Source organism: Canis lupus, chromosome X (assembly GCF_011100685.1).
Source record: "Canis lupus familiaris isolate Mischka breed German Shepherd chromosome X, alternate assembly UU_Cfam_GSD_1.0, whole genome shotgun sequence".
NCBI classification, from domain to species: domain Eukaryota; kingdom Metazoa; phylum Chordata; class Mammalia; order Carnivora; family Canidae; genus Canis; species Canis lupus.
This window is the reverse complement of record NC_049260.1, coordinates 89,211,624-89,222,612: the sequence shown is the minus strand read 5'-3', so window position 1 is coordinate 89,222,612 and position 10,989 is coordinate 89,211,624. Positions and strand designations below refer to the sequence as shown.

At 66.6% G+C, this 10,989-nt stretch overlaps 1 protein-coding gene across 1 annotated transcript; it reads right to left on the bottom strand.

Moving 5' to 3' along the window:
* Window positions 1-6,945: 6,945 nt before the first annotated feature.
* On the bottom strand, window positions 6,946-10,497 carry LOC119878122 (collagen alpha-2(I) chain-like). Its single transcript, XM_038588829.1, has 5 exons — window positions 10,416-10,497; window positions 9,563-9,822; window positions 8,997-9,531; window positions 7,651-8,800; window positions 6,946-7,321 (listed from the first exon to the last, which is right to left on the bottom strand). Exons 1-5 carry the CDS (start codon window positions 10,495-10,497, stop codon window positions 6,946-6,948), a joined length of 2,403 nt encoding a protein of 800 aa, XP_038444757.1.
* Window positions 10,498-10,989: the final 492 nt, after the last annotated feature.

Below are 10,989 nucleotides of genomic sequence, written 5' to 3'. Positions count from 1 at the left end.
GAGGAAGTGACAGGAGCCCTGTTATGTAAGAAGACAGGGAGGTAGATTGCCCATGCTCACCTCCGGGAGCCTCAGTCACTCTACCACAGAGTGCCCCAGGTGAGTTGTGGGAATTGGGGGTAAGAGGGGTGGAGTCCATAGGACAGACGGAGTGCCCAGTGGCTTCATCCACACAGTCAGATGACCTGAGTGAGGGCCATTGTACAGCAGCCCCTCCTGGGAAGTTGTCTTTGAGAGTGTCTTTATAGTCTATCCTTAAAACACCCACTCAATCATTCAGCATTCATTTTTTCATTAATAATAGACACACAGATATGTTTATGTGTCACATATGTGTGTGTATATATATATATATATATATACACATTTCCCCTCTTTTTTCCCCCATAACTGCTTTGGAGATGCCACATTGGATAGAAATTTTGCCCAATCAGAGAAAAGCCCTTAGCATTGCACGGTGACGGCTCCCAAGGGGTGTCTCTGCCTTTGAACTCCGTACCTGCGGTGGCAACCACATGAAATTTTTCCTCATGTATGCTGCAGGGATTGCATGCAAATGAAAACTAACAGACACAGAGGGCATGCTACATTCTGTTCTCTGACCCCATACATCCTGCATAGTACTCTATACACTCTTTCACATTTGGCTGCTCCCAGCATATATAAGTATCCTGGTCTTGGCACATCTGTGTAGAGTAAATGTCCTGACCTACTTGATCCTCTCCATTTCTTTTCTCATAGCTACCCAGTGTAGGGTACCTCCATCTCTGCCAAGGGGCTTAGAACATAGGTCATTTTACTTGTCCCTTCTCTTTAGACAGTGGGTTTCTCTTTTCTTCCTCTCTCCTTCCATCTTCAACCAGCATACTGAGTCATGGTTACTGAAGTATGGGTGTGTGTGACCAGGATACATACTTTTGTGTCCGTATCCATGCAGAGGAAAGAGGCTGGTAAATCATAACTTGCCACATCTTTAAAAGAAAATGTCCACATCCCAGGAAAGTTAATGTGGTGAATATCTCAGTGCAGCCAGGGAGGAGATACCTGGTACCTCTGAGTCAGATGAGCTGCTTCTCAGTAGAGGGTCTGTCGCTCAATTCCAGAGAAGGTTGCAGGCCTGACAAGATACCTATTGATATACTTCCATGGTCATTCAAGGCCAGAACTGAGGGGGAAAGCTATAAGTATAAATGCCAAGGTGATGGCTGTGGCTCAGAAAAGAGATCATGGGAGATATCTTCAGGTTTCACCTGGTACATGCTACATGAGCTGCTTTCTGAAACCCCTGAATGAAAATCCTTGGAATTTTTGAAGGATGAGTGAAGTTGATGTGCACATCATGCTGTATTCAGAAGTTTTGGTTGACGCCAGAGGTGTTAGGAATACTGACCTAAAAAAAACACTCAAGGTGGCCTAAGTGGGAAGCATACAAAACCCTGTTACGCAGCACTATGGTGGTCCCATACCAAGCTCTCTCTCTCTCACTGCAGGAGAGACAGAATGAAAGGAAAGGAAGCAGTGAAAATGAAGAGGCCAGTGCTGATGTTCTGGGTGAGTGAGTGATCTTTATTTTCTTCTTTTTCCTTTAACAAGAGAGTTTATTTTACTATACGAAGAACACAGATTGTGGTATTATTTCAGAAAAGTTCAAGAAGGAAAGAATCCCTAGGCAGATCTGTAACACCAGGACTCTTGTGTACTGTACCAGAATTTCAGCTGTGGTAGAAAAGGCTCTCAAGGCAGTTCATGATTGTGGAACAGGAAAAAGGAGATGCTTGCATGCGAATCTAGAGACAATCAAAGATTAAACTAAGCCAAGGATAAGGTGGAATGCCATCTCACAAGCAGCATACAGAGCGATCCATGCTAAAATATATGTGCCACCATTGACTCCTGAATCCTAGAGAAACACCTGGGACACAGACACGTACACTTTGAAACCTTCCATCCGCTAGTAACATAAGTGCAACTTATGATTGACAACATAAACACAGCCCATGGATTTGCAGAAAGCAATCACTTTTCCACAAGTCACCATGTAACCACCCTGGTCACAGGGACCTGAATGAGGGAGCCCTAGTGGAATGTGCCAGGAAGGGAAATATTCAGCTTCGGGTAACTGTGGGTAAAACCTCAAGATCAAACAAGTATATTGCCTGATTTGTCCTATACCATCGGGCAGTATTAACCAAAGAGAGGAGGTTAATGAGCCTCCATGTTACTCCCCACCATGCAATACATTCCAATCAAAAAGCAGACTCAACGTTACTAGAGGAAAGGAGGCTGAAAGTTACCACAGGGAAGGAAGAATGGCTCAACTCAGCTAATAGTACCCAAGCGCTTCCCGAAAGCGAAAGCGGCCCAGGCACGGGAGCCGCCATGTTGGAGCCCCGGCGGCCAGCGCTTGGCCTTTTTTCTTCGGCAAAGGGCGGAGGGAGAGGCCCTGGGGGAAGGGCCGGTGGGCATTGCCGGTGCAACACTGCCATCAAGCGGAACGCGTTGGCGATCCCCGGAGCCGCCGCCCGCTGGCTTCCAGGGCAGGACGGGCCCGGGGGTGAAGTCCCAGCGTCCCGGCGGGACCGGGACCGAAGGGGCCGTTGGCAGTCCCATCCCGAGGCGCCTGGCGCTTCTGGCACGCGCTCCACGCTGGTCCCTTGATGACCAGCTCGGGAGCAGGCGTTGGCTTTGGGATGCAGGGGCGGGAGTCACCCAGCCGTTCCTCGACTGTGCTTGCCCTGAGGGCTGTGGTGGGACGTTGGAGAAGGTGGCCCAGAAAGGGGAACGGGGCGAGCTGAGAGGCCTGGCTGGCCCGGGGCGCGGGGTGGAGGGGGAGTGATGGCGGCGGCTTGGCCTCGACTTGGCTGAGGGAAGAGGGAAATGGGGGCACTGGGACCAGGCCTCCGCCAGAGAGGGGAAAGCCGCGGGACGTGGCAGTGCCGCTGCCCGGTGTGTGTGTCCCCCCCCCCCCCCCCCCCCGTGTCAGGCAACAGCCTCTTGGTGGGCCCGGGCCGGGTTTTGGGCGGGGGGCGCGGGGCACGGGGCGCGGGGCCCGGCTGAGGAGGAGGAGGAGGAGGAGGAGGAGGAGGAGGAGGAGGCCGCGGCTGGCTGGTGCTGCTGCTGCTCCCACCGGGGGCCTGTCCGACCCGGACTCTCTGCTCCTCCTGGTGAGCTCCGCCACCGCCTCCTCCCCAGCCCCTACCCCTCCGGCTCCCAAGACCCCCTCACGCTCAAGGCCCCCCCTTTGACGCCGGGTGGCCCGGCTCCACACCCGTTCCCCTTCCCGGGATCCGGGATCCGGACACGGGCACAGCAGGGTCCCCGCCCCCGTCCGCACCAGCAGTGGCGGCAGCCCTCCAGGTTCCCGTGCGGGTCCCTCCAGGTTCCCGTGCGGGTCGTTGGCGGGGCTGCAGGGGGCACGCGGCCAAAGGGCCAAAGGCCGCACGGATCCTGCTCTAGCTCCCGGGGGAAGGGGCACGCGGCCAAAGGCCCGGCGCCCCCTGGCCCGGCCCGCGTGGCTGTGTCACCCCGCTCCAGTCCCGCCCAGACCTGGTGGCCACCAGGGAGGGGCCCGAGCCGAGCCGTGGCTTGGGGCTTCCCGGGCCCGACCGGCCAGGCCCCCAGGCCCCCGGACCCCGGACCCCGGACCTCCGTGGCGCTCCATCCCGTCCGTCCCCGTCCGTCTCCCCCCCCCCGCACTCCCACGTCACCCCCGGGGCCCCTCCACGCGGGAGAGAGAGCTCGGCGCTGGGCTCCCGGATCCGCCGAGGACTTTCCGCTTGATGGCAGTATTGCACCGCGAATGCCAGCCGGCCCTTCCCCCAGGGCCTCAGCCTCCGCCCTCTGCCAGAGGAAAAAAAGGCCAGGCCAGAAAACTCGGCAGCCCAGCCGGTGTCCGCCGTCCCTCGCCCCAACATGGCGGCTCTCATGTCAAGGGCCCGGCCACTGGGCCACTCGGGGCGAGGGTGGAGGGGTGGCGGGGGGCGAGCAAGCAAGCAAGCACGCACCCCTCGCTTCTGAGGCGAGGCTCCCGGGAGCGGAGCCCCGTCCCCTGGGCCGGGGGGCCCAGCTCCGTCTGCCCCCGTGGACCAATAGTCAGGCACGCGTCTGCCGGTCCAGGGCCCCGGAGGAGGCTCCCGCTCTGGATCACGCGGACCGACCTCCGTGGAGGCCCCGGCTGTCCCGGTAGCCCACACACGGGTGGAAGAAGGTCCGGGATGGGTCGTGCCTTCCCGTCCGCACGCGTCCACGAGCAGTCCCCGAGCGTCCTCGGGTGTCGCCCCACCACCACCACCCCCGCCCCGGCGCCGTCGCCCCTTCTCCTCACACACGTCAGGTTCCCGGAAGGCCCCTTAGTTGGGGGGGGGGGCGCGGTGGGGGGCACAAGGGCTGTGCACGCTGTCCCCTTCCTTGGTCAAACCTGGCCCCGGGGCACCGAGGAGGCGGCCTGCATCTCCTGTCCCCGGTCTCCCTCCGACCCCCCACCCCCCCGCCTGAGATCCAGGCGGTGTCCACGCGTCCTTTGGGTCCCGGCGCCACAGCGGCACCCGCGGAGCTCGGGCACCTGCCCAGGGGCGAGGAACCGGGTCTCCCTGGCCCCGAGACCGAGACCGAGACCGAGGAGCAGGGAGGACTTGGCTCGCTGGCCTGCTCTTGCTTGACAAGCCGGGTGGGCAAGGTGGGCGGAGACGCGCTGACTCTGCGGGATGAGAGGTCCCGCAGGGCTGAGCGGTCCCCCGGGCAGGGTACCCCCGCAGCAGCCTCTGTCACCGGTCCCGCCCTGGGGTGCCGTGGGGCCCGTGCCCGGACTCTGATGGGCGAGCCGGGCGCGAAGCCCGGCCCCGCGCCCGCCGCCGAGCTAGGGGACGCCCGCGTGGCCCTCCCTTGGCGCGGCCCCGTGCCCCGCCATCGACCGTCGGGGCGGTCGACTTGTGTGGGAGCCGGACCCTTCCTTGCCCGGGCGGCGCGTGCCCCCTTGGTGGTCCTGGGTGGCTCCCGCCTGCTTGTGGAGGGCGTTCGGACCTGGGCTTCATGGTCAGAAGGGAAGCCCCGGGGAGGCCGGTAGGCCTCGTGGAGCGGACACTCGGTGGGGGTGGGGGGTGGCGTGCGGACTGGCAGCCGGCTCGGAGGCCCCGGGCAGTCGAGGGCGTCCGCGATGGCCCTTTGGAGCTGAGGCCGGCCGGGGCCTTCCTTGCAGGGGTCAGGAGAGGCTAGCGGCCGGCGGCGGGCCGGGGGGGCGAAGGCGACCCGAGACGGGCGGTGGAGGCTCGTCACCGTCACCCTCAGGCCGACCGCCCGCCGCTTCTGGCTCCCTTCCCGTGGGCCCGGGAGGCGGGCGGGCCTTCGAGAGTCGCTTGGACCCGTGCTTCGGCCTTGAGTGGGATTTGTGTCCAACAGGGTGTCTGTCGTTCAGCCAGGCTTCCTAGAACTGAAACGTGGGAAGCCCGACCAGGGGGACCCTCTGGAGGTGTTGGGGGGGGGGGGGGGGGGGGGGGGGAGGGGCGTTGTGTGCCACAGATGGGACCGGGGCATCCCTCCCTGCCCTAGGAAGCAGGAGGTCCTGGGCCTCTCCCGTTTGCCAAAGGGCAGAAAGCAAAACTGTTCCCCGAGGGTTGTTGACGTTGGAGGAGCCTCGAGCCGTTCGGGAGCGTGGAGAGGGTTCAGAGTGCATGACGGGAGCACCGTTACACCCTTGGGCACGGGAATCGGGGTCGAAACGGACCCCCGTCACCCACGCATACGGGTGCTTGCTGTGGGGTGTGTGGGCCACCTCCTGAGGTTTTGAGAAGGGCGACCTCCAAGTGTGGTCTCCCAGTGTTTCGGTTTTGGCGGGGGGTGCGGGGAGAGGGAGTGTATCTGCCTGGAATATGTGTGTTCGCGTGAATGAGCGTGAGCGTGAGTGAGTGAGAGACCCTGTGACCGGCGCGGGCGGCGGGGACAGGGCGTATGTGGTCCTTCTGGCTTCTACTGGGGCCCCGGCACAAGAGGCGGGTTGTCAGGGTGCACCTGTGATAGGGCCCGAAGGTGTTCTTCGTAGGATCTGGGCCCATCGATGGGCAAGAAGGGGCAAGAGCAGCAGCGTCCGGCGTGTGCTGGCCTGAGCCCGCTAGGCCGTGTGGGGCACGGGTCCCCGGGAGCCCGGGCACACGTGGGTGTGTTCCCCCCTCGCCGGGCTTCCTTCCGTCCCTTGGGAGCTGTCCAGAGGGGGCGCCTGCACCGGGGGGGGGGGGGGGGGGGGGGGGGGGCACGGGGCCGCTTTGGCGTCGGTGCCGCGGCTCCGGGCTGCCCTCCACACTGACCCGAGTGGGCCCGGATCCACGCCTTAATTCCCGTGGCGGTTGGGGCCGGGGAGGGGCCGTCACGGGCCAAGGGCCGAGGTCCTCGGGACCCCTCCGGCCCCTGGCCGCGGGACGTGGCCCTCGCTGTTGACCCCACGGCCGGCGCCGACCTTTGCGACCCGCCGCCGGAGGCCTGAGGGGTCAGGCTGGCCTGAGGGGAGTCCTGATCCCGGGATCGGGCGCGCGCTCGCTGGGCCGGGGCCGGGTCCACCACCAGACCGGTGTGTCTCCCGAGGGCTCCCGGCGGCCTGCGGGGGTCCTGAGGGCGCCTGGCGCCTCGCCTCGCAGGGGTCCGTGGCCGCCGCCGAGGGAGGCCCACGGCGGGCCCGGCCGGGCCCCGCCCGACCGTTGTGATCCCCGAAGCCGGCCGAGGGGAGGCCGAGGGCACCGAGGCTCCGCCGGGCTCCGCTCCAGCGGGCCTCAGATGAAGCCTCCGAAGCCTCCGAAGCCTCCGAAGCCGGAGCGCTCCCCGAAAGCGAAAGCGGCCCGGGCACGGGAGCCGCCATGTTGGAGCCCCGGCGGCCAGCGCTTGGCCTTTTTTCTTCGGCAAAGGGCGGAGGGAGAGGCCCTGGGGGAAGGGCCGGTGGGCATTGCCGGTGCAACACTGCCATCAAGCGGAACGCGTTGGCGATCCCCGGAGCCGCCGCCCGCTGGCTTCCAGGGCAGGACGGGCCCGGGGGTGAAGTCCCAGCGTCCCGGCGGGACCGGGACCGAAGGGGCCGTTGGCAGTCCCATCCCGAGGCGCCTGGCGCTTCTGGCACGCGCTCCACGCTGGTCCCTTGATGACCAGCTCGGGAGCAGGCGTTGGCTTTGGGATGCAGGGGCGGGAGTCACCCAGCCGTTCCTCGACTGTGCTTGCCCTGAGGGCTGTGGTGGGACGTTGGAGAAGGTGGCCCAGAAAGGGGAACGGGGCGAGCTGAGAGGCCTGGCTGGCCCGGGGCGCGGGGTGGAGGGGGAGTGATGGCGGCGGCTTGGCCTCGACTTGGCTGAGGGAAGAGGGAAATGGGGGCACTGGGACCAGGCCTCCGCCAGAGAGGGGAAAGCCGCGGGACGTGGCAGTGCCGCTGCCCGGTGTGTGTGTCCCCCCCCCCCCCCCCCCCCGTGTCAGGCAACAGCCTCTTGGTGGGCCCGGGCCGGGTTTTGGGCGGGGGGCGCGGGGCACGGGGCGCGGGGCCCGGCTGAGGAGGAGGAGGAGGAGGAGGAGGAGGAGGCCGCGGCTGGCTGGTGCTGCTGCTGCTCCCACCGGGGGCCTGTCCGACCCGGACTCTCTGCTCCTCCTGGTGAGCTCCGCCACCGCCTCCTCCCCAGCCCCTACCCCTCCGCCTCCCAAGACCCCCTCACGCTCAAGGCCCCCCCTTTGACGCCGGGTGGCCCGGCTCCACACCCGTTCCCCTTCCCGGGATCCGGGATCCGGACACGGGCACAGCAGGGTCCCCGCCCCCGTCCGCACCAGCAGTGGCGGCAGCCCTCCAGGTTCCCGTGCGGGTCCCTCCAGGTTCCCGTGCGGGTCGTTGGCGGGGCTGCAGGGGGCACGCGGCCAAAGGGCCAAAGGCCGCACGGATCCTGCTCTAGCTCCCGGGGGAAGGGGCACGCGGCCAAAGGCCCGGCGCCCCCTGGCCCGGCCCGCGTGGCTGTGTCACCCCGCTCCAGTCCCGCCCAGACCTGGTGGCCACCAGGGAGGGGCCCGAGCCGAGCCGTGGCTTGGGGCTTCCCGGGCCCGACCGGCCAGGCCCCCAGGCCCCCGGACCCCGGACCCCGGACCTCCGTGGCGCTCCATCCCGTCCGTCCCCGTCCGTCTCCCCCCCCCCCGCACTCCCACGTCACCCCCGGGGCCCCTCCACGCGGGAGAGAGAGCTCGGCGCTGGGCTCCCGGATCCGCCGAGGACTTTCCGCTTGATGGCAGTATTGCACCGCGAATGCCAGCCGGCCCTTCCCCCAGGGCCTCAGCCTCCGCCCTCTGCCAGAGGAAAAAAAGGCCAGGCCAGAAAACTCGGCAGCCCAGCCGGTGTCCGCCGTCCCTCGCCCCAACATGGCGGCTCTCATGTCAAGGGCCCGGCCACTGGGCCACTCGGGGCGAGGGTGGAGGGGTGGCGGGGGGCGAGCAAGCAAGCAAGCACGCACCCCTCGCTTCTGAGGCGAGGCTCCCGGGAGCGGAGCCCCGTCCCCTGGGCCGGGGGGCCCAGCTCCGTCTGCCCCCGTGGACCAATAGTCAGGCACGCGTCTGCCGGTCCAGGGCCCCGGAGGAGGCTCCCGCTCTGGATCACGCGGACCGACCTCCGTGGAGGCCCCGGCTGTCCCGGTAGCCCACACACGGGTGGAAGAAGGTCCGGGATGGGTCGTGCCTTCCCGTCCGCACGCGTCCACGAGCAGTCCCCGAGCGTCCTCGGGTGTCGCCCCACCACCACCACCCCCGCCCCGGCGCCGTCGCCCCTTCTCCTCACACACGTCAGGTTCCCGGAAGGCCCCTTAGTTGGGGGGGGGGGCGCGGTGGGGGGCACAAGGGCTGTGCACGCTGTCCCCTTCCTTGGTCAAACCTGGCCCCGGGGCACCGAGGAGGCGGCCTGCATCTCCTGTCCCCGGTCTCCCTCCGACCCCCCACCCCCCCGCCTGAGATCCAGGCGGTGTCCACGCGTCCTTTGGGTCCCGGCGCCACAGCGGCACCCGCGGAGCTCGGGCACCTGCCCAGGGGCGAGGAACCGGGTCTCCCTGGCCCCGAGACCGAGACCGAGACCGAGGAGCAGGGAGGACTTGGCTCGCTGGCCTGCTCTTGCTTGACAAGCCGGGTGGGCAAGGTGGGCGGAGACGCGCTGACTCTGCGGGATGAGAGGTCCCGCAGGGCTGAGCGGTCCCCCGGGCAGGGTACCCCCGCAGCAGCCTCTGTCACCGGTCCCGCCCTGGGGTGCCGTGGGGCCCGTGCCCGGACTCTGATGGGCGAGCCGGGCGCGAAGCCCGGCCCCGCGCCCGCCGCCGAGCTAGGGGACGCCCGCGTGGCCCTCCCTTGGCGCGGCCCCGTGCCCCGCCATCGACCGTCGGGGCGGTCGACTTGTGTGGGAGCCGGACCCTTCCTTGCCCGGGCGGCGCGTGCCCCCTTGGTGGTCCTGGGTGGCTCCCGCCTGCTTGTGGAGGGCGTTCGGACCTGGGCTTCATGGTCAGAAGGGAAGCCCCGGGGAGGCCGGTAGGCCTCGTGGAGCGGACACTCGGTGGGGGTGGGGGGGTGGCGTGCGGACTGGCAGCCGGCTCGGAGGCCCCGGGCAGTCGAGGGCGTCCGCGATGGCCCTTTGGAGCTGAGGCCGGCCGGGGCCTTCCTTGCAGGGGTCAGGAGAGGCTAGCGGCCGGCGGCGGGCCGGGGGGGCGAAGGCGACCCGAGACGGGCGGTGGAGGCTCGTCACCGTCACCCTCAGGCCGACCGCCCGCCGCTTCTGGCTCCCTTCCCGTGGGCCCGGGAGGCGGGCGGGCCTTCGAGAGTCGCTTGGACCCGTGCTTCGGCCTTGAGTGGGATTTGTGTCCAACAGGGTGTCTGTCGTTCAGCCAGGCTTCCTAGAACTGAAACGTGGGAAGCCCGACCAGGGGGACCCTCTGGAGGTGTTGGGGGGTGGGGGTGGGGGTGGGAGGGGCGTTGTGTGCCACAGATGGGACCGGGGCATCCCTCCCTGCCCTAGGAAGCAGGAGGTCCTGGGCCTCTCCCGTTTGCCAAAGGGCAGAAAGCAAAACCGTTCCCCGAGGGTTGTTGACGTTGGAGGAGCCTCGAGCCGTTCGGGAGCGTGGAGAGGGTTCAGAGTGCATGACGGGAGCACCGTTACACCCTTGGGCACGGGAATCGGGGTCGAAACGGACCCCCGTCACCCACGCATACGGGTGCTTGCTGTGGGGTGTGTGGGCCACCTCCTGAGGTTTTGAGAAGGGCGACCTCCAAGTGTGGTCTCCCAGTGTTTCGGTTTTGGCGGGGGGTGCGGGGAGAGGGAGTGTATCTGCCTGGAATATGTGTGTTCGCGTGAATGAGCGTGAGCGTGAGTGAGTGAGAGACCCTGTGACCGGCGCGGGCGGCGGGGACAGGGCGTATGTGGTCCTTCTGGCTTCTACTGGGGCCCCGGCACAAGAGGCGGGTTGTCAGGGTGCACCTGTGATAGGGCCCGAAGGTGTTCTTCGTAGGATCTGGGCCCATCGATGGGCAAGAAGGGCCAAGAGCAGCAGCGTCCGGCGTGTGCTGGCCTGAGCCCGCTAGGCCGTGTGGGGCACGGGTCCCCGGGAGCCCGGGCACACGTGGGTGTGTTCCCCCCTCGCCGGGCTTCCTTCCGTCCCTTGGGAGCTGTCCAGAGGGGGCGCCTGCACCGGGGGGGGGGGGGGGGGGGGGGCACGGGGCCGCTTTGGCGTCGGTGCCGCGGCTCCGGGCTGCCCTCCACACTGACCCGAGTGGGCCCGGATCCACGCCTTAATTCCCGTGGCGGTTGGGGCCGGGGAGGGGCCGTCACGGGCCAAGGGCCGAGGTCCTCGGGACCCCTCCGGCCCCTGGCCGCGGGACGTGGCCCTCGCTGTTGACCCCACGGCCGGCGCCGACCTTTGCGACCCGCCGCCGGAGGCCTGAGGGGTCAGGCTGGCCTGAGGGGAGTCCTGATCCCGGGATCGGGCGCGCGCTCGCTGGGCCGGGGCCGGGTCC